Source organism: Natrix helvetica, assembly GCF_964273705.1.
Source record: "Natrix helvetica genome assembly, chromosome: 1".
NCBI lineage: Eukaryota > Metazoa > Chordata > Lepidosauria > Squamata > Natricidae > Natrix > Natrix helvetica.
This window is the reverse complement of record NC_138548.1, coordinates 181316638-181339570: the sequence shown is the minus strand read 5'-3', so window position 1 is coordinate 181339570 and position 22933 is coordinate 181316638. Positions and strand designations below refer to the sequence as shown.

Here is a 22933-nt window from a genome sequence, read left to right as displayed (position 1 = left end):
TTGCTCTCTGAAAGATCCCTGAGTTGACCACCCCACCCCCAGGTGGGGCCAATGTTTCTCACACAAATATCTTAATCTCTCTTTAGAAATTCCAGGATAGGGCGTTGCATAATGGGTGTAAATGAAATAGGACTCAAACCCTTTCAACATGCATCCCAACGTGTGTTGGCAATGCTCGATGACCCACCCATCTCTAACAGCACAACCACCGACCCGTAGCCTTGGAAAAACCACGACCACTAGCGGGGACTGCGGTGACAACCACCCACACAACCTAACACGGAGTTCTTTAGGGTTGACACCCCGACTCCAGGGGGGTGATCAGTCCCCCTCTTCTATCTTCAAATGAGATAGGTACTTCAGAAAGTTAACATATACTCGCCTGAAAAGTCTTCACACACGTCCTGGCCAGGAAAAGAGGTCAGACCTTCTTTCTTGCATTCAAGGGTTCTTGGACTAGGTTTTCCAGCACCGTCGATCCCACGGGAGGCCGCTACCTTTTCCTGGAGATAAGTTTTCCCCACGGCGCCTTGGAAGTCGGGAGTGGCCTCCCCTGGATTCGAAGGGTGAAACCTGCCCTCAGCGAAATTTCGCCTCGTCTAAGAGTCCCATCTGGATGGTGCCATGTTGTTGTGGAAATTGAGGACTCAAAGACCAGCTCTTTGCAATGCAAGAAAGTTTATTGCGCAGGTTCAAACAGCTAAAATAGCATAAGGGGGTTTGAACCCCGAACAGTCTCAAACAACAATCTTATATAGTCATTTTGACGTAAGCATATACGCAGGCATACATTTGCTAAATTGATAAAAGGAGAAATGGAAAAGTACAGAAAGAGCCGAGAATAAAAATATGTCAAGGAACATTTAACATCTGCGAGACAAACACGGGACTATCCCCTGTCCTAGGCAGATAACAGGATACACCCCTCATGGTCTGTCTGAACATACAGATAAAAATATAAATGTTATGCCTCATTGATCTCACCCTGCCTCTGTCTGCAAATATCTTTTTCCTTCACCAGTCTTTTGCAATGTTATAATGAACCAAAGTCTGAACCAAGATTCAGGGCCTGTCTTCCCGATTCAGGGCCTGTCTTCCCTCCTTCCTTAAGGGTGCGGCTAAGAAATAAATATTTATTATTATTATTTATTATTATTATGACGACTCACCAAAATCAGCTAATTTAAGCTCTCCGTAGCAATTTAGGAGCAAATTCTGCGGTTTCAGATCTCGATGAAGGATATGGCACTTATGAATGTGAACCAATCCTCTCAGAAGCTGGAACATGAAAAGCTGGAAACAAAAGGGAAAACAGAGCCATGGTAGTGTAAGATAGTGTCTTCAACTTCCAGGGTAAAGAAAGGGAATGAATGAATGAATGAATGAATGAATGAATGAATGAATGAATGAATGAATGAATGAATGAATGAATGAATGAAATGACTCTTCCTTATAAGTTGGCTACGTGTTTAAAACCCACAACACATATTCCTAGCAATTCTTCTGTTAAATAACTATTCTCTTGCTGGTAGAAGTGCTGGATGAAGAGATTTATTTGCTTCTCTTTTTATTTTCCTCCATAGTCCAACAGAAGCCAGGATTCCCCAAGAGAAGAGTCATAAAAGCAACTTAGGGGTGATGGGCAAAATAGAATATTGAGGAAAAACAATCTGGAATAGAATGGGGAGCATGGATAAATGTCAGAATGTCGCAATAAAGCTTTTTGAAAAGTGTGAAAAGTTAAAATGCATAAAAATGTAAAATAATTAGCTCAACCTTAGGGGGAAAAACAATTATGGACTGTTTTATTTTGTTTATTAGATTTATATCCCATCTATCTATCTTTCACGCAAGAGCTAAAGAAAAGTGATGTAAGTTACAACAAACCAACAGAATAGTTTAACTTTGGGGTGTTTGGGGCAGTAATATTAGAAGTGGAAGGAGTTTGCTTAGCAGAGGTCTTTCACTCATTTTTTCACCCTTATACCCCAAAAGCCTCAAATGGGGGAGGGGGGAGAACAATTCAGAGAAATCTTTCCCAATGATGGCAAGTATCAGGAGATGCCCCAGAATTTGTCTGGAGTCTCCAAGTCCCACCAAAGGGATGCTAGAATAATGTGAGGCTTGCTAAAATCATAGAAAAAAATTAGAAGTCTTGATAAGATAGTTGGAAACCATCTGATCAGTTTCTTTCCTGGTAAAAGAATTAGATTATGGTTGGTTATGGCTACTCTGGGAGTTGTTTCAAAATGTAGGACTCCTATATTAAGGTGACCAACTTTTTTACAATGAAAAGGAGGACAAATAAATTGGAAAAAATATATCGTAAATAAAAGAAATATTTTATTCATTGCAACAATAATACACTAAAATATGATATATGCATAATAAAAACATTTGCAACATTTTATATTGTAATTATGCTTACATGCCTGTTAATTATTATTTAAATGAGTACTTTTCCATTGAATTTATATTTTTTGTCAATGTATCATCTTCTAACAATATATTGGAAATATCTGAACAAGAAATATCCTTCATATTGAATTTTACGGCAAGTGCTGCAGCTAGAGTATCAACATTCAATCTCGATTTCTCACTTGTCGAAAAATCATTGGCAATTGAAAAAAACTCTTTCAACTGCTGCATTAGTTCCAGGGCAGCACAACGTAAATTGAACAAGTATAAATAAATGTTCACATGGAATATGTTCATTTTTGAAATGGCTGAAAATATCCACCCATCTTTTATCGATTTCAACATGTTGATTTTCCCATTGTATTATTTTTTCAGAATTTAAATATACATTCAGTCTTCTAATTTCTTCAAAGAGACAATTGTCGTCTATTTTAATGTCTAGCATTTCTTTAGATAAAAATTCAACACAAGATTCAATATCTGTTCAATATACTTGTGATGAAGTAAAAAAAACACCATTAAAAACTGTTTAATAAAATACGTCACATAACGCGCAACAGATTAGCCTTCAAATATCAAAAAGGAGGACATGTAGGAGGACACTTTTCGAGGGAGGACAGAACCTACAAAAGAAGGACTGTCATCCCTAAAGGAGGACGGTTGGTCACCTTACCTATATGGCAAATGGCAAGATGCATCCATTTGTAAGCATTCTTTTCATGGTTTAAAAACCCCACCCTCTTTCAAAAGATTTGGCTCTGTTCTTTTGTCTCTGTTTGTTAACTGAATGATTTCTTAGTTTCTTCTATTTCTATATTCAACTCCAAGATAATTTGGGTTGCTAATTAACTTGACTGCCACAGAATAAAACAAACACTACTTTCCTGATATTAATTCAATCTATTTAAAGCAAAATTCTGCAGGGCTTACATATGTAGATTTTTATTTTAAAAAATGGTGAGGGATAGAAGAGAAATGTTAAAGGGGGGATTTTAATGAATGTCAGATGCTAAAGTATTCATGCCAAACTACAGGATAGATTACATGAATAAAATATTTCACAAATACTGTATACTGTAACTGTTATAAAAACAGGAATTGTGGGGATCTGATAACAAGGAGAAAATATTTTTTTTAAAAAAACTTTCTCTTTATGAATTGAATTTTTACCCCAATTCAATCTCATGTGGGTTCTGTTTAAGAATAACTAAAGAAGCATATTAAAAGTGATGTGTAGGGCTTATGATGCTTTGTTTTATAAGCATATTAGGAAACCTGGGGATTTTCCTAAATAAATACAAAAGGAAAAAAAGTCTGAGAAATCTGATGCAAAAGAAAAAGCAGTGAGAATAGTTGTCCATTATTCCTGTTGTGACATAAGGTTACTCGGTTTCTACTTAGGGAGCTCATTCACCTGACTGATTAGAAACAATACACTGGATAGGTTTATAAGAGACTGGAAATCATTGTGGACTTTCTATGTGTTAAATACAATAATAGATGGTTAATGGAGGGATTTGAAGATTAACTTTACCTTTGAAGCTACCTCCCTCCCTGGGAGGGAGAGGGAGAGAAGTTGGGTCAATCCAATTATTAGTTAGATTTCCACATCAGGGATACCTTTTATGTAATATAGAATTTTTGTCAGATATAGAAAAGTGCTATTATTTTGTAGACCTTTTTGATATATTTGTAAGCATTCAGCAGGGTTGGAATTTTTTAATGTTTAGTGTTAGTTGTCGATTATGTATTTGATACTTGGGGAGTTGTACACATGTGTTTTTTTTTCTTGTTGATAGCAAATGTTTGTTAGTTTGTTTTATTTTTCTTTCTTTTTCTTGGCTTTTTATTTTATCCTTGAAGCTAAAGAATAATAAATAATAGAATAAGAAAAGGATGTTCTCCCACCTGCCATGAAACTTCACCACTATTTTGCCAGGTCACCGAAATCAGCCGGGGTTTAACTTAGTGCTCTAATGAAATGACTTCATGCGATCCACTGTAAGACCCTGGAGGACTTCAAATCCCCCTTTTCTGATGCTGAGAGTCAAGAACTAACATCACAAAGGGGGGAAATCCACAGTTTCATCCACATACACACTACAGGTGCTTTATATTAACTTGAGTTCTTTATAAACTGGATAAAATGTGTTTTCTTTTGAAAACAGAGAGTGAACTAACCCTAACCCTTCTGGAAAATAAAGCAACAACAACAAAGCAACCAGTTAAGCAGAATTTCAGTTGTTTGGTCATGATTTAAATTTGGGGGTGTATTAGTGACTAAATAACGAATCAAAAGCCATCAGAATACAGGTAGTCCTTGACTTACAAGAATTCATTTAGTGACCATTTGAAGTTATAATGGCATTGAACAAAATGACCTACGACCACTGCAGCATCCCCATGGTCATGTGATCAAAAATCAGCTGGCAACTCATTTGGCAACTGACTCAGATTTATGACAGTTGCAGTGTCCTGGGATCATAAGATCACCTTTTGCACCCCTCTGGCATACAAAGTCAACGGGGAAGCCAGATTCACTCAACAACCGTGTTAACAACTGCAGTGATTCACTTAACAACTGTGTCAAGAAAGGTAATAAAAACTCATTTAACAAATGTCTTGCTTAGCAACAGAAATCTTGGGCTCTGTATGGTCATAAGTCAAGAATCTGTATCATGGTGGGGATTTATTTTGCAGATTTCCGTGGTGAAGGTTCTTTCTATTAAGAACAATAAACATTTTTTTCTTGATTTTGGATTCTGGGGTCATAAATGAATAGCCAGCAATATAGTGTAACTTTGATTGGTGAGGGCTTGAGGAAGGATAAAAATGTAATATAGGAGCATTACACTGCACAAACATTTTGTGCAGTCATTTGACATCCCTGGGGGCAGGAAGGAGAAAATGTAGTCCTGAGAATCAGTGGCTAAGGCTATAATATGCAGGGTGGAAGGCTGTATGCAAATGACAGATTATCCATTCTTCATATTATGAAGGCATTCTGGAAATTAATACAGTCTTTCCTGCTTGCGTATAACAGCAGAAGCATGTCTTGGCAACAGGTTTGTTCTGCCCGTGTCCTCATCACATTTCCTTAATCTTGTCTGAAACCATAAAGAAAGCAGATTCCCACACCATCCCAAAACAGCCTCAAGGTTTTTAAATCTGTGAGGCTTTGTCACCCATTCTTTGGAGTGAAATCAGGCGATGTAGGATAGGAATCAGTGTTGGGGACAGTTGCCGTTTTCTGCTGACTGACTCAAGAAAGAGCAGTTCAACTCAGCAACGGGGAAAGCTAATAAATCTTGGTTTCTGTTTCGCACTTATTAATACAATATAATCACACAGTTGGAACTAGATGCTAGAAAGAGAATATATATATTTAAAACAAATAGGGGAACCCTACCATGCTAAGCCTGTTATTAATGTTTGTTCATAATACATGCCTTTAATATCCATGTTTCTTCAAAAACATACCATAACATTATGAGGGTGAAGGCCCCCAGGATGCTGAGACATGTACTGGGCCAGGTCTGTGTGCTAAATAGATGCAGAAGAAATAAGAGTTAATTATCAAGTCCAGAGATTTTCTGCAGGTTCTTTATCAAAGTGTAACTCAACTATATTTGAAAAAAAAATCACTGATTAGAAAGTGACTTCTTCTTAGTCAACCCCATGAAACCCTCTGCTGGGAAACCAAGTGAGGAAAACATCTCTCTGCTTCCTTTATTGTTCATTTCTGGATTAAATCTTTGTATAATACTCTCCCAAATCACTTACAAGCACAGCACCGTGTGATCTACATGTAATGGGCAGGAGGACATTATATATGTTGTATTTTTATATTTGGGCATACCAGGGGTTGTAACACACACACACACACACACACACACACACTAAAAAATCTCCTGCTTACTTCAGGTCACATAAAGCAGACCTTAAAATACAAGCGGGATGAGGCTCATCTCAAGAGTCAAAAGCATGCAGAGAGCATCACTCACTGTGATGGATCCATTCCATATTGCTGCAAAATCCTGTGAAGCACTGATAAACTGAGAGGGTTTGCTTTCCTCAATAAGCAAATGAACAAATCTGATGAAAAGCCACTCACCATGTACTCAAAGACTAAAGTCAGGCTCTCTTTGGTCTGGAAGATGTCATGAAAGAGCACAACATTGGCATGTTTCAGGCTCTTGAGGAGGGAAACTAGGACCACAGATACAACAATCACAATGATGCAGGGAGAAAGAAAACAGTTGAACAACCTAGGTGATACCAAGGCAGTCAGGGGGAGCTGGAACATTTCTTTTTTTTCCCCACTAAGTTTTAAAACATTTCATTCTTCAAAAACAAAAGTGCATTCCAATAATTAAAATTGTTTGAACAAAAAGTGGCACACGATTGAAATGCATTTCACAGGTCACAGGTCCCTGGTACAGTTTTGCGTACATAGTCATCTGTTATTAGACTATTCCCTCTTAGAATCTTCTTTGAAGATACTGTACATGCAAGTTTTTGTGCTATCGAACCAGAAGGTGGAGAGGCAGATGGAAAAGAAAGTGTTCAGGGTTAGGTTAATAGTTTGCTCTGTTATTTGGGTGTGTGTGTTTGTGTGAAAGGGGCGGTACAATCATTTAAACCTTATCCAACTCTTTGTATTTTACAAAGTTAAAGCAGCTAAAAGAAGTAAAATAAGAAGACAATTTGGGGAATGTACAGTGCATAATTTAGAAGGGGCCATTTCATTACAATTCATTTGCTTGCTTCGCCTGCTCAGTTGTTTCTTCTGAATTCAGTGGGCTTTTCTCTTGCATTCCTATCTTCTTCAACTTGTCACATTTCTCAATCTCAGCATATCTGTCTTGTCAGACATAGTTCTGATTGATCAGTGAGACTGTCCCAACCTTCCCACAATCACTCTGAACTGTAATATCCCAGGGATGTTTCCACCCCTGGAACAAGAGATTATCAAATTGGGTCATCCTAATTATAGAATGAATGCTCCAGAATGGTTTAATTGATCATTTCACCCCATAGCCTTGGTGGCTTTTTTCATTGGTAGAAGAAAGAGCAAAGTAGGGGTTTTTAACACATTATATCAATTTAGCCATCTGATAAAATGAGCTACATCTTATGAAAGTTTAAGCCTTTTCATAAAGTTGTTTATCTAGAAATGGTGCTACCAGACTCGTGATTTTTTTGCCACGGCAAACTAACATGGTTCTCTCTTCCTACAGCAAACACATTTTTGGAAAAGTGTTACTGTTCTGTTGCTGAAATGCAGTATTGTTAATTTAAAATTGCTTAAATTTGGGGGGGGAGGTTTGTTAAATGAAATTTAAGTTTCTTAAAAGCTTCTCTTAGTTAAATAAACTCTCAGCAGGCAGTTATGCCACGACAGAGGTCATGATCAGAGGACTTTCAGAAGCTCCTCCCCCTTTTGCACTGACAAAAGGGTTTGTTGGATGTCTAAAACTGTGTCTCAGCAATCAAAGGAAGAACACAACTTTACTTATTTGAACTTGCTCCTCCTTTGCCTGTGGATGCTTACAGATGATTAAACCCTCACTACCACTCCTTTGCAGGTCTGTAGATCCTTTCTTGGGCTGGGGGTGGGATGCTTGTAGATTACCTGGATTGTTTAGGCTGCAGCACAGGAATAATCACATACTGGAATAATCACAATGAAATTACTATGTATAGTTAGCTTACTTCTCAGGTTTTCGTTCAGATCCAATGTCTCTAGCTTTTATCCTAGACAATCCCTCACAACAGGAACAAACTTCTTCCCCTCTCTCAGCCTCCTTCCCTGCTTTTGCCTTCCAGAATTAATCAGTGGTTTCAGGACTTTGCTAAATACTGTGTAGGAGATAAACCTTTGATTGAAGCAATGTGGTCTTTGGTTGAAGCAGGAAGTACCATAATTCATTGTGGAATGTTTCCTGCCTCTTCTTAGCCACCACCAGCTATGGTCTTTAGGACCAAGAAGCCAGAATTATGTTGTGGTTAACTTATCCTTCATCCTTCTAGCATTTGTAAACAGCGAAGGAAAGAAAGAGTTATTGGAAAACAGGGGTTATGTAGATATGTATACTCCATAAGTGATCTGTTCACACAAGATATGTAGTGACTGGGCTACACCATAGTTTGTTTGTTTTTTTTGCTTGCTTTTAATTTCAATGTTAAAATTTTAAAAAGCAAATATTTAAGCTGCCCCATCCCAGTGTAGGTGGGTGGGACACCAGCCAAGGTTTTGTTTATTCCCAAGCAGGAGTTTGCCTAGTTTGTAATGACGACTGGCATTAGATCAAAGAATTCACCTACGGTTGGCACAAAGCTTGGCTGAATATATCATATAAACAGGCTTTCAGAAGCCTTCCTTTCAACACAGCAAAAATAAGTCTGTTTCTACCACTGAGTTATAGTGGTATAGTTCTCGAATCAGCAAAACAAAACAAAACAACAACGTAAAAGTAGCATATTCATTAACTGCAATCTTTCCACTGACTTCCTTCCAACGCTAGGGATAACAAAACCTAGCAGATTTTGCATAACTTTGGGCTGTCCTTGGATAGTGTCAAAATTAATTGGGATGTGTATGACAGGGGCATGGGGAATATTTTGATCTTAACACAACTAAGGACAACTAAAAGCCTGTTTCCTTAATGTGCTGGAATGTGATGAAGGCAACATCATGGGAAGATGCCAGAAAAAAAGAAGTTTCCCCAGGCAGATTTGTTAGGTGCATGTAGGGACATAGAGCCAGGAGCATCTGCAGGTATTTTAGACTGCAGTAGCATAAACTTCTACTCTGCCTGATTACAGAATATCTCAGAAGTAATAAACACTATATAAATATTTCTTGTCCACATCTATACACAGACACAGCCCTATTAAGTATCTGGTCTGGGATGGGAAGAGCAAAATATTCAGAAATGTAGACAACTGATTCTGTTTGAATCCCAACATAGCCTTCTATTGCTGCTATGATTAATAAATTCAATTAATACATTCAAAATCAAAGCCTAATACAAAAGAGACCCAGTTTGGTGTAGTGGTTAAGATAGCAGGTTAGAAACTAGGAGACCATGAGTTCTAGTCCAGCTAGGTGACCTTAGACCAATCATTGTCTCGTAGCCCCAAGAAAAAGGCAATGGCAAACCATTTATGAAACCTTGCCATGAGAAATGCAGGGATTCATCCAGGTCACCAGGAGTCACCACTGAGTCAAAGGCATCAAAATAATGATTCCATACTGTAATAATAATACTGAGCTCAACCTAACTGGTCACAATATTCAGGTCATGATTCATCACACAGACTCAATGCTGTATTCGTATTTCTTACCTTCTCTTATAGCTGTAAAAGGGATTCCCTCCTCAGTATTTAGGCTGATGACTTTCAAAGCTACCACCTGATTGCATATTCTATTGGGAGAGAATACAATATGTCCCTTCACTATACCTAATAATTGAATTCACAAATCAAATCTATAAATCTATCACCATTGAAGTAATTCAGTACCATGCAATGCGCAAACTAGAATGGCTTACTCATAATAATAGCTTTGTTTATGCAGTCAGTCTAACAAATATGTGGAGAGAGGAGGCATGTCTCCAAATGGTGCCTTTAAGGATAAAACATGCTAATATTTACTTTCTTCAAACTACAAAAACAAAGTCTTCCTTCCCCTTTCTGCGGTGAAACATGGCATGGCATATAAACTAGAAACCTACTTTGACTGAAGGTTAAATTCTCATTTCTGCAATCATGCGATACAGAGTCAAAGCTTTTGAGAGGCATTAGTATGAAGATCCATTTGAATTAAATCGTGGGTTACATTGTGCATCACCCATGAAACTGTATTTTTCTTCACTTAGTACTATAACAACTTACCAGGTAATATTTATGGATTTGTAATAAGTGCAAAGAATGCTCTTATTTTAACAAAGTTACTTTTTATAGCTGAGAAGATCTTATTGTACCTTAGTGATTAGCTTTTTTAATTTTTTCATTCCATAATGCTTCCTATAAAGCTCTTTATTCATTGCAGAACACTCACCTGCTGATTCCTTTGCGCACCACAGAGTGAGGACCTTCACTCAATGTCTCAAGAGGCAAGTAAGATGAGACGTTCCCAAATGGGAGGCTTTTTCTTGGCTTAAATATCAGTGGAAGAGAGAGAGAGAACACACACACATTCACTTTTAAGATTTCTTAAATGGGTTTTGACCCAACAATTCACTATGTGTGAATCAATCAACGCAGGAATGATATACTTTATGATAATTACAAGAAGTAATTATCCCTTTACATGTTTTTCAAGTCTGAGTCCAACAGTGGCGGGTTTCAAAAATTTTTAGAACCTTTTCTGTAGGTGTTGCCTGCTTTGTGGGAGTGGCTTACCAGCCACATGACCGTGTGGGAGTGGCATGCCAGCCATGTGACCGAGTGGGCGTGGCCAACTTGTAAAATGTGGTAAAGCTTACTTAACAACGCTCTTGCTTAGCAACCAAAATATTGGCTCAGAAACTCTGGCATTTGAAGCACGCAACTCTTAAAGCTGTCAAGTTACAAGACCCTTGCACCCCTAACCCTTTACAGAAAAAAAAAAACCAGGGGTGTTCAAACTTGACAGCTTTAAGACTTGTGGACTTCAACTCCCAGAATTCCTCCTCAGTCATGTTGGCTCAGGAACTCTGGCATTGAAGAACGCAAGTCTTAAAGCTGTCAAGTTACAAGACCCTTGCACCCCTAGCCCTTTAGAGAAAAACCACCAGGGGTGTTCAAACTTGACAGCTTTAAGACTTGTGGGCTTCAACTCCCAGAATTCCTCTTCTCACTCTTCATCTTGATGATGTGCGGACGGGTGGGGAGAGGGAGCTGGAACCGGTACTAAACGGCACTGTAGATTTGTGGAACCTCTTCTATAGAAGAGGTTAGAACTGGCAGGAACCCACTCCTGGAGTCCAAGCTTAAAAACAGCTCTCAGATGATGTTTCCTGTCTCATTTGAACCTGTGATTGTAGATTACAATTGCTCACTTATAAGACCTGTCATTGTCACTTCTGAGACAGGTCTGCACTGATTATGCTTTCCTAATAGTAGAATATGGAATGTTAAATGTGCCAGAAGAAGCATCCTCCCTGGTGGGCCCAGCAAGATTATTCAGCAGAAAAATTAATTAAGATTAATAGGTCTTTCATGAGGTAAGGAAGTTAAAAGCAGGAATCCAAAGGATTATCTTTCTGAGTACATAATTTAAGTTCAAATGAATTGTTTTTTGTTCTGCCTGGTAAAGGATCATCTTTCATATTCTAATTGAGAAGACCAAACTTTTCTAACTCCAAGATATACATACATACATATGAATACACACACACACACACACACACACACACACACACACACAAACGTTATTTGTGATTGAGAGCTAAGTGAACTTACTATGGGCATTATCCGTTATTTAAATTTATTGTAACCCCATCATACCTAGAGTAGGTTAGGCTGCATATTCAAACACAGATTTGATGAACAATGTCTTCTACAGTTCCTTTCATGTAAAGCATGACATTATTTCCCACAAGAATTCATCACCAAAATTCATGCTCTAGATGACAGAATGGCTCTTCCAGATTTTGGTTTCTGAAAAGTATGGAACTATGATAGATGCAACATATTCTTTGACTACTGCATCCTTCTTAGAGCTCTAAATTTACTGGGTGAATTAGTAACATTTCAATAACTGAAATGTGCTTATTGATCAGATCTTCCTATAATTTTGTGCTATCAGTTCTCTATCTTTTTAGCTGATTCATGTCAGAATTACATTATAGAATGAGAATATAGTAGTTTATACTTCGATATGGTAAAAGTGCCGATGAATTAGTTTTCTGTATGTTTTGGCTGCCACCTTATAACCATTCAGAGTTCTGCAGGCCTGTTCTGCTAGCACTTTAAATGGATAGGTCTTTAAGGATTCAGTACAAATATTCCTAGACTGACAACCACAATTGAGCCTAACAATTCTGATGCTAAGCAAGACAGCTGTTGTGACTTTTGCCCCATTTTACAAACTTTTTTTGCCACAGTTATTAAGTGAACCGCTGCAATTATTAAATTATCAATATGGTTGTTAAGTGAATCTGGCTTCCCCATGATTTTGCTTGTCAAGGTTACAAAAAGTACCCTAGGACACTGCAATGGTCATAAATATGGTTCAGTTGCCAAGCATCCAAATATTAATCATGTGATCATGGGAATGCTGCAATGGTTGTAAGTGTAAAAAATGGTCATAAGTCACTTTTTTCAGTGTAATCTTGAATGGTCACTAAACAAACTGTTGTAAGTCAAGGACTACCTGTATTGCATATGCAAAGACCATGCACTATAAATGTGCATATACATCCTGTGTGTTATAAAGACAAGCATCTGGCTAACTTTATATATTAGTCAATCTAATAAGTTATCACCTTATGTTCTTTAATGTTTCTTATTTTGTGAAGCTAACATGCAGCCCAACCAAGAAATTCCCTTTACTTCATGAGATTCAGTCCATGCCTCTCCCTGTCATAGGTAAGAAACTGCTTACTGTCAGTTCTTCTTTTAGTTGTATGTTGTCTTGCTGTGATGAATCTTTCTCTTCATAATGGCAGCACAGGCACTTGGGGCTGGAAAAATGTCCACATAAAATGTCTCCCATTTTCTTCGACCCTCAAACTGCTTGATTTTTTTGTCTCTCATATTCTTTTCTGTTTACCAAAGATTGGAAATGTATGCATGTTCATATGACTTGCACAAGGTCTCTCATGACTCATAAGAACTCCCTTTCTTCTAGTTTTAGGCCAACATTTCAAATGTATTCTTTGTGTAACTCTTTCAGTTTACCAAATATTGTTCCAGATAATGTGCATATTTCCAAATGTATAACGTAATCATAAACTTGAACACAAAATAAAAATCCTATATTATGTTAACTCCCGGCACAAATTAACAATGGGAAAAGTATGAATATCTAGGAGAATTTAAGTTTTACAGCTTGTGGCTTCCTTTTCACAGCTGTGATACTTATGGAACAGACTAACTTTGCTGCTCCAGAACTTAGCCCTTCTTTTGCATTATTCGAACTTTTCAATGGTAGTTGCACAAATCATTTGCCTAGTGACTAGTGGGGACAAGAAATAAGGCAATAATGAAAAGTCATGGCATTGGGGAGTGTCTTGAGGGGAGGTGGCGAGAGGTGTTTAAAATGAATGTTTGGGGGCTATGGTAAAATACCAGGATCTGAAACTATGACATCAGTTTTTTGCCTATTGGTGTACAATAATGATTGAGACACCGGGCTAAAAACTGGGACACTATGAGTTTTAGTCCTGCTTTAGACATGAAGTCAACTGGGTGACCTTGAGTCAGTCACTCTTTCTTGGTCTTGGGAAGCAGCCAATGGGTGAGGCACTTCTGAAACATCTTGCCAAATAAATTCCAGGGACTTATCCAGGTAATCACAGGAGTCAACACTGACTTGAAGGCACGTGTACATACATATTACAATTTTTACAATCTTCCCAGTTTTTGAAGTGTTACAGCATGGAACTTGTGAAGGAGGGAGTTTCCCCCCTTTGATTAACGAGGTATGGACCGTCAGCCTTCCAAGAAGCATATCTCCGAATAAGCAGAAAAATAAAACCCGAGAACATATTCTAATGAAAACAAACTTTAATATGAAATAAAATACAAATCTTACTATCTAAATCTTATATTTTGGCAAAGCTATGTTGCCTACCTCCTTCGGCAGGCAAACGGAAGATCAGAAGGAAAGCACAAGAATGTGTGACGTATTATAAGATATGGGCAGTAAATCATTGTCAGATAAGAAAACATTTCTACAGTATAACTCAGAATATAAGCTCAAGTTGACAAACAAATTAACGCAGTGACAGAACTTCTCTCTGTTTTATTTCAAGAAAACCTGAGCTATTCCATCCCTTCCAGTTGGTATGATTAAATGCAGACTGGTTCCTACATGCTGGTCTCATTATACTGTTCACTTCCCCTAACACAGCAATAGTTATAATTTGGTGTACTTATGATTTACACAGCTGGTAGCACAGCTTGAGGGAATGTAGATAGACAATTAAGGATTTATTCTTTGTCCCCACTTTGTCTATCACAGTGCCTGCTTTGTTTTATGTACAAGACGATTAATCTCAGGTCAGTCCCTTCTGCTTTTCTTCCCAGCTTCACATATTTTGACTCTTTGATTTTCGTTCTGATAGATGTAGTTACCTAGGCGGTAAGCTTTGCTCATGCCTATAATGTATTTCCTGTAACTAAATCTCTTTTCTGTTAGCTACATATCCTGCTTCACCAGTAATTACTCATATCAAATTCCTGCTCTCAGGAAGGCTCACAATATCTACGAAATGCTTCAACTCCCAACTTTATGAAATCAAAGAAAACTAAAACTGTAAATTCACTGGACTTCATTCAGAAATGCATTGGAATGCACTGGCATTCCTGAACAGTACAAAGCTGAATTTACTTTTAAAAAAAGGCCCTCTATATTTTAGGTAACTGACTGTGCTACGCACAGCTTGTCACATATGTTCAGGATTTAAGCACAAATTAGCACCTTGGCACCTTTCCAACTTCCTGCCAATTTTTGTTGCAATTATAATGGTTCAGCATTGATAACAGTACTGAAGCATGCACAATGGGTGTATTCATTAACTCCTGCCTACGGGGCATTGATGGTATTTTGAAAACAAACACAAGCTTCCCAAACAAAAGAGGCACCAGCACTGAGCAGAGCCTACTAAAAAGCGACATTATGGCCAGAAGGCAGCAACGAGGTAGAATTGTCTGTATTCTATTTGATGCCCACTAGAGGTCGCAGTTTCCCAAGCCAGGCTTGGTCGCTTTACTATTGATTTTGCTCATGATCTCTGAAATAGAAAAGGGCAAAAAAGGAGTGCAAGCCATTCTAAGAAGATGCCAATAAGTGTCATTTCTTCAGATCATACGAGAATTGTTCTATAGTTCGCTTCTTTTATTTTCAACCTCTAGCCACTTTCATCCGTGTTCTTATTACCCCTTTCTAGCAGTGGTTTAGCTTACGCTTCTGCATTAGTTTGTCCCATTCAAGATCCCGTCCTCATGTTCTGTTCCTGCTGCTTTCCCACCTAATTCGCCAGGTCAGCTCCGCCCCTTCGGCCCAGCAAAGCCCGCCTCTTTCTCTAAGTGAATCAGCTGGTTCCAGCGTGCCAAGGAAGCCGCCGGTGATTTGGGCAATTAAAGCGCGGTCGCGAGACTTCAGGTGAGAGAGGTGGGCTGCTGCTCGGTGTGGGAGAAGGCGGGGGTGGGTGGGGTGGAGCATGTGGGTCGTTATCGCGCGGGAATCCCTTCGCTCTCCCCTTCCCGAAACCTTCGGAACGGGGGGGGGGGAGAGGGAGAGAGAGAGGGAGGGAGAGCGCGCGGGGCTGGACTGTAGAAACTTCAGTCGCGTGTTAGGAAGGTGGGAGGGAGGAGCACCTGGAGACCCTTCTCAGTTGTACGGCCTCGCCTTGCCTGTTGCTCGCACGGCTTTCTACCCCTTCAGCTTGGCACCGGAGCCAGTCTCCCCGTTCCCCAATAAAGGAGAAATTTTGTAGCTCAGCGTTGACGTGCTTGGTGCTCTCTGAGCTTGCTTATTTTCTTGCAGACGTTTCAGTACCCAAACTAGGTAACGTCGCCAGTGTTACCCACAACGTCTGCAAGAAACGTCACCAAGCTTAGAGCGCGCCAAGGAGCCCTCAAGTCTCCTTTTCGTCTGTTTCCTTTCCTGAGCTGAACTTGTACTGGGAAACGCAGGAAGATTTACCCTCCTATGATTCAGCCCTTTGCCAATCCTAAGGAAAACATTCCCATGAATTCTTCGAGGAACATACGATACTTGTTTGATATTGCTCTATTCTTGACCCATACATGCTAAAAATCTATAAGCTGCCCTTGACATTGTCTGGAGAATGTTTGTCAGGCCCTGGATTGATGGGGGGAGGAAATGGATTCTAAATGCCACAGGTAAATTGGGGGAAGGTGTAGTAAATGTGATGCCATGGGCCCTTATAAAAATTATAACAGTGGGATTTTTAAAAATGTGTGTATGTATGTATGTATGTATATATGTGTGTATATATATATATGTTGTATTTGTGCTGATAAATAAATAAAGGGAGACTAGTATAGATCTATTTCAAGCTATTTAGCTCTCATCAGCTAGCCATACCCTTACTGGGATTTGAACCTGGGCTAGCTGATGAGAGCTAAATAGCTTGAAATAGATCTATACTAGTCTCCCTTTATTTATCAGCACAAATACAACACAAATATAAAAAGGCAACATTAAAAATAAAAATATGGTTTTCTGCCTGGGTGGTTTTCTGTAATGAGCTGAAGGACAGAAAGGGGGAGTAGTGAGCTCCCTCCCATATTTGGGCATACCAGGGGTTGTAACACAAATTATATATATATATATATATATATATATATATATATATATATATGTGTGTGTGTGTGTGTGTGTGTGTGTGTGTGTGTGTGTGTGTGTGTGTGTGTGTGTGTGTGTGTGTGTGTGTGTGTGTGTGTGTGTGTTTGTGTTACAACCCTTTATTTATTTATCAGCACAAATACAACATTATATATATGCTAGCCATGCCCTTACTGGGATTCGAACCTGTGCTGTATTATACACTAGGCAAGAGTGTTAGCCACTATGCCACAGGCTTCTCCTCCTTTATCAGCTGAGCCAGGGAAATAAGTATGTGTTTGTGTTACAACCCCTGGTATGACCCAATATGGGAGGGATATATAATATATAATGTTATATTTGTACTGATAAATAAATAAAGGGAGACTAGTGGGACTAGTGTAACACAAATACATACATACATACATACATACATACATACATACATATATTTATATCAGGATAAAATATGATATAAGTCAAGGTGGTAAATATATTTAATACTCCTGTCTCCTGTTTTCCCAACAACCACTTTGGCAAAATGGGTTGGGCTGAAGAGAGAGGGACTGGTCCAAAATCACCCAGGCAGCTTATTTTCTCCTGAGTATGGCTTCTTACATAGCCAAAATGGCACCATACGCCCACATGAGAGTTACTGCCTGACTTGAGGAATTTCAGGTTCTACAGAGGTTCAAATTCTGGGGGAGAAGAACACTAAGAAGTCCTAAACTCTTCAAAATGGTCCAGGGGATTTGGTTTGATTCAGTACCTATGGAAAATTGGCCTCTGTTTTCCAAGGTGCTTGAATGAATGGAATACAGGTGCAGCTGTTTGGAACCACAAAGAAGAGTGATCTGTACTGCAGCTCTTAGTAGAAAAGCCAGCTAACTTTAAGAATCTCCTGTTGTTTGGTTAGCAGTTAAATGCTGACAAGATGGTGTGGCCTTTAAGTTGGATAAGTGACTGGCTGAAGAGCCATTTTCCAAGAGTGCTCATCAGTTATTCCTTATCAAGCTTGAGGGTAGCCTCACTTGAGATTAGATAAGGTCCTAGGCACTAAATGTGGGTTTCTCAGCCCTGGCAATTTTAAGATGTGTGGATTTTAAAATCCAGAACTCTGGGAGTAAACTAACATCTGTATTACTTTGAAAACTGTGTTCACTAAAAAAAACAAAGATTCAAGTAAGTGGACAGGATAATAGTAAGAATAATTAAGAACTTAGAAGAACTAAGAACTTAGAATAATTAAGAATTTAGAAATTAAGTCATGTGAAAGGAGATTGAAGGAATCAATTTTTAAAGGATTCTTATAGGAAAATATATGGTAGGCAAAGACAATTCAGCCAAAATCCAGTTCTTTATTTGCTTATACACAGTAGAATCTTGCCAGACTAAATTTTTGTTACTTTCACTTTAGTGTACTGGGAGATTCTAGGAAGTTGCTGTCCTAACACTTTTTCTCTGTTTCCTATTCCTCTTCGGGCTGTGCGGCCTCATGTCTCAATCCTTCTTTCTGGAATGTTATCCCTCCTTGGAAAACTGCTGCTTCATTGTATTCTCATCATACCATCTCCCCTTCCATAGGGACCATCTCTTACAATAAGATGAAGTTATTCTAAACTAAATATATAGCACTGACATTCTTATTAATACATGTGTAGGATATCCATCATTTTAAAAATAGGTTGATATGAAATGAAGCCAGGCTACTATAATCCCTAATTTTTTAAGAAAGGCACATTTCCTCTGGTGTTTTCCATTAATGCTTTGGTTTCATGCAGAAAATTAAATTTTTGGATATCAGTAACTGGGAGAGGCCACAGTTGTAATTTGAATGGTTTTTTAAGAATTGTTAGTTATTTCTATGACATAGTCTAGGCACAAGATGAGACTTATCTTGGTAAAGTATAGAGAGTGCCTGCATTCATTCATTGTAGTATGCTGTGTTTTGAGATTTATGTTTTCATTCAATCATAGCTTACTTTGATTATATAATTATCTGATTTTATAGATTTTGTACAGATAAAATATAATCAGGTATTATACAAAGAATGTGATCTGTGTGGTATCAGGGCATGAGTGTCGCAATAAATTACCTAGGATGTAACAATTGTTGATTAAATATTTTTATATTACAAATGCTAATTATTATACGTGTAGTCCTCAACTTAAAACCATTCATTTAATAACAGTTTGGAGTTACAACGATGTTGATAAAACTGGCTTACAATCTGTCTTTAAAGTTACAGCATAATCCAAACAGTCCCATGATCACAGTTTGGATGCTTGGCAACAGGCTCTCATTTATGATGGTTGCAAAGTCCTATAGCCATGTGATCATGATTCGAGATCTCCCCAGCCAGCTTCTGACAAGTAAAATCAATATGGGAAGCCAAATTTGTTTAATGGCTGTGGTGATTCACTTAACAACCAAAGTAAAATGGTTGTAAAATAAGACCTGGTCACATGATGACTCACTGTACTGTCACTTAGCGACCAAAATTCTGGTCCAACTGTGGTTATAAGTCAAAGGCTACCTATAGTACAAGCCTTTCAGCCACCTGTTGTTGGTTTTGTCATTGCTTTTATAATATGATACTGGCTTTAGGGAAATGTGGCATAGGATAATAGGGATGTTTGGGTTCTTATTTGGAATTCCTTGTTTTCCTACCAGTCTGTTTTTACCAAGACTCACACTAAGACTATATTATGATAATAGCTGAACTCCTAAGAAATTTTTCAGCCATCATCCCTCTCTTTCTTATAGCTAAGTATTTGTTGTGTCAGGGAAAATTGACATTATAGTTATTCAGTTTGAGTATTAAATCTCACAACCGTAATACCGTAACTAAATAATAAAACGGGGAAGACCTCTGCTTCAGCAAAGGCAAACAGAAACAACATGCACTACAAAAGGTCTCTGCCTTAGACTCCCTGGGAGAATGCTAGCAATATGGCTCATAGCAGTGCATACATTCCTAGTGTCAACTTCCTACACACCAAGGAATTGCTAAGTTGGATCCAGCAGCTTTCATGCCAGCAGGAGAATCCCCTCAGTGACATTTAGCTCAGCACTGCAGCCTGTGGAAAGTGGAATGAATGCTAATGTGCATAGATCTTTACAGTTCTTAGGAGCACCTCCCTCACTGTTCCTGGGCAGATTTAAAGGAGCGGGGGGATGTTGTCTTGGAAACTAGAGGAGAAATGGACAAATATCATATTGTCTTCTGCTCCTCCTGTGGAATTCTGCATGGAATCAGAAGCTCTCAGCCTACTGAGTCTGATCCATCCTCTTGAGTGAACTCTCAGACTTGGGTAGGGAGTGAGACTGATGTTTGAATAGGCCTTGGAGAATTGAAAAACGATAAACATGATGTCATGGTAGGTATTTTATATGTACTAAAAGCGAGTCTACTTAATTGTTAAAATATACCATATTTTTAATGTGTCACTGATTGGTGATATGTTAGTAAACACTTAAAATAATTGTTTGCACAGTATAGGGGTTGCTCTACCTACATTTTTTACACCTAGCCATTACTGTTACGTCTTGCATAATATCTGTAAGCATTAAGCCTGTAATTAAGAAGACCTGCATCCTGAATTATAGGGAAGTGGTGTTACTTTTGATATGCTAGGCAATTAGAGCTTCTAAATGTAAATATGAGTATATGGTGAGGAATATCGGTACATATGTTAATTGAAATGAAATATGACATTTTCATACTTTTATAAATGCCATGATGCAAATTTGATTCACTGAGGGTTTCCTTCACCTGTTTAAAATGTTTAGTCCATGGAAATATAAATAAGCCACTGCCGCCATTGTATTTAGGGATTGATTCTTGCCAAGCAATTCAGTTTTCTGAATGCTCACAAATTTACCACTTAATCATCTGTTGCAGCAGACCAAGTATATTCTTTAACATCTCTTGGCAGTGCTAGCAGGTTTGGCTGAAGTTGTCAGCTGTTTTGAAGACAACGGCCTCAAAACATTTTTCCCCTAAAAGTAGATGGGATAATCCATTACTGGTATAATGAACCTTTATTTGTAAATTACTTTTTTAACAAAATATCATAGAGTAAATATTTTTATCATTACACTTTTGTGTAGTTGTTTACTGACTCTATCATTCTTAGGCTTTGTGTTATGTAGCTGCCTGAATTTCACCTGAGCTTGTTTTGTTTTTAATGATTTACCATACAGGCCTGTTGTTATTTCAAAGGAGAACAACTTGGTGATGGAGCATTCTCAGTGACTGATGGACTCAAAAGAAGAAAGGTAATTCTATACTTCACACATAAAAGTCTCATAGCTCATAACATGAGCCACCATGATGCAGTGGTTAGAATGCAGTACAGCAGGCTGCTCCTGCTGGCTGCCAACAGTTCGAATCTCACTGGTTGAAGGTTGACTCAGCCTTCCACCCTTCCAAGGTTGGTAAAATGAGGACCCAGATTGTTGGGGGCAATATGGTGACTCTGTAAATCACTTAGAAGTGTCTGGAAAGCACTGTGAAGCTGTATATAAGTCTAAGTGCTTATTGCTATTGCTATTGCTATAATTACCATTAGAATTAGATTCTGTAAATATCCAACTATCGGGGGGGCAGAACTGTGAGATTTTTTTTCTAATTCCTTATTGGTTTATATATGTATGTATTTGGTTGAATGAGTACTGAAATAGTATTTTGCTGAGTAATAAATTTAAATTTTGTTGCCTAATTAAACTAATAAGTTAATATTAGTTTATATATGTGCTTTTAAAAATTATATAGAATTTCAGATCAGAGGACAAAGAGTATTGTTGTTAAAATTGGAGACGTTATATGTAACGTAGAAATATAAGCTATAGAATTTAAATCAATGAATAAATACATTCAAACCAAACAGGAGGGAGAACAGTAGAATATTTTTTAAATAGAAAGTTTTATTTTTTTTTACTCATACTCTGCTTCAAATTTAGTTTCAAAATAATCTTCTGTTAGCTTATTGATAAGTTGCCTCTAGACAAGATAGGTAGCAAACCAATTTCATAAATAAGTTGAAGATATAAACAATGGCTTGCTTGGTCTGATGGGGATCTTTAGGGCTGAGTAGGGATTTGAGCCTGAAATTCCTCACCTATATTTATTTATTTATTGAATTTATAGACCGCCCCCTCTCCCCGAAGGGACTCGGGGCGGTGTACAGACAGCAGTTAAAAGACCATATACAAAATAGAAAATCTTAAATACCCCTAAAAACAGATTAAATATAAAGCTGTACAATAATAATAAAAATTAAAAAGCAGCCTAAGAAGCTTACCCCCAAAAATTTAAAATACAGGCCAGAAAGATTGAAGATTAAAACTACGGTTAGGCCAGGCCAGCTAAGTGGAACAGGTGGGTCTTAAGTTTCTTGCGGAAGGAGCGGAGATCGGTGGTTGTTCTGATGTCGGGGGGAGGTCATTCCAGAGGGTCGGGCCCATCACAGAGAAGGCCCTACTCCTGGGCGCCGCCTGCTGGCATTGCCTAGTGGACGGCACCCGGAGGAGTCCCTCTCTGTGAGAGAGAATCGGTCGCAGGGATGTGTGGGGTAGGATGCGATCCCGCAGATAGCTAGGTCCTGTGCCATGGAGCGCTTTAAAGATGATAGTCAGCACCTTGAAACGCACCCGAAAAACCACAGGTAGCCAGTGCAGCCCGCGCAGGAGAGGTGTTATATGGGAGTACCTAGTACTTCCCATGATTGCCCGCGCGGCTGCATTCTGGACCAGCTGCAGTCTTCGGGTGCATCTCAAGGGAAGCCCCATGTAGAGAGCATTGCAATAGTCCAGTCGGGACGTCACTAGCGCATGGGTGACTGTGTGAAGGGCGTCCCGGTCCAATAGGGGACGCAATTGGCGCACCAGGCGCACCTGGTGGAACGCCCCCCTTGCCACGGCTGTCACATGGTCATCCATCGACAGCCGGGCATCCAGGAGGACGCCCAAATTGCGTGCCCGCTCCACGGGGGCCAGTTGTTCGC

General features: G+C 38.7%; 2 protein-coding genes across 7 annotated transcripts in view; one reads left to right on the top strand and one right to left on the bottom strand.

Annotated features, from left to right (window-relative positions):
• Positions 1-16073, bottom strand: part of CDK15 (cyclin dependent kinase 15) — a 39464-nt gene extending 23391 nt beyond the window's left edge. The window contains exons 1-7 of one of the 4 annotated variants that reach the window (XM_081937914.1): positions 15952-16073; positions 13013-13172; positions 10484-10581; positions 9769-9848; positions 6533-6627; positions 5899-5961; positions 1170-1293 (exon numbers count right to left, since the gene is read on the bottom strand). In XM_081937914.1, the coding sequence (XP_081794040.1) occupies positions 1170-1293; positions 5899-5961; positions 6533-6627; positions 9769-9848; positions 10484-10581; positions 13013-13123 (571 nt within the window). In that variant the 5' untranslated portion in view covers positions 13124-13172; positions 15952-16073. Of the gene's footprint in view, positions 1-1169; positions 1294-5898; positions 5962-6532; positions 6628-9768; positions 9849-10483; positions 10582-13012; positions 13173-15511; positions 15708-15951 lie in introns of those variants that run through there. The other 3 variants (XM_081937915.1, XM_081937912.1, XM_081937913.1) reach the window with 3 other exon arrangements.
• Positions 15627-22933, top strand: part of ALS2 (alsin Rho guanine nucleotide exchange factor ALS2) — a 60947-nt gene continuing 53640 nt past the window's right edge. Inside the window, exons 1-2 of one of the 3 annotated variants that reach the window (XM_081937908.1) lie at positions 15627-15736; positions 21132-21206. In XM_081937908.1, the coding sequence (XP_081794034.1) occupies positions 21187-21206 (20 nt within the window). In that variant the 5' untranslated portion in view covers positions 15627-15736; positions 21132-21186. Of the gene's footprint in view, positions 15737-16355; positions 16480-17955; positions 18107-21131; positions 21207-22933 lie in introns of those variants that run through there. The other 2 variants (XM_081937909.1, XM_081937910.1) reach the window with 2 other exon arrangements.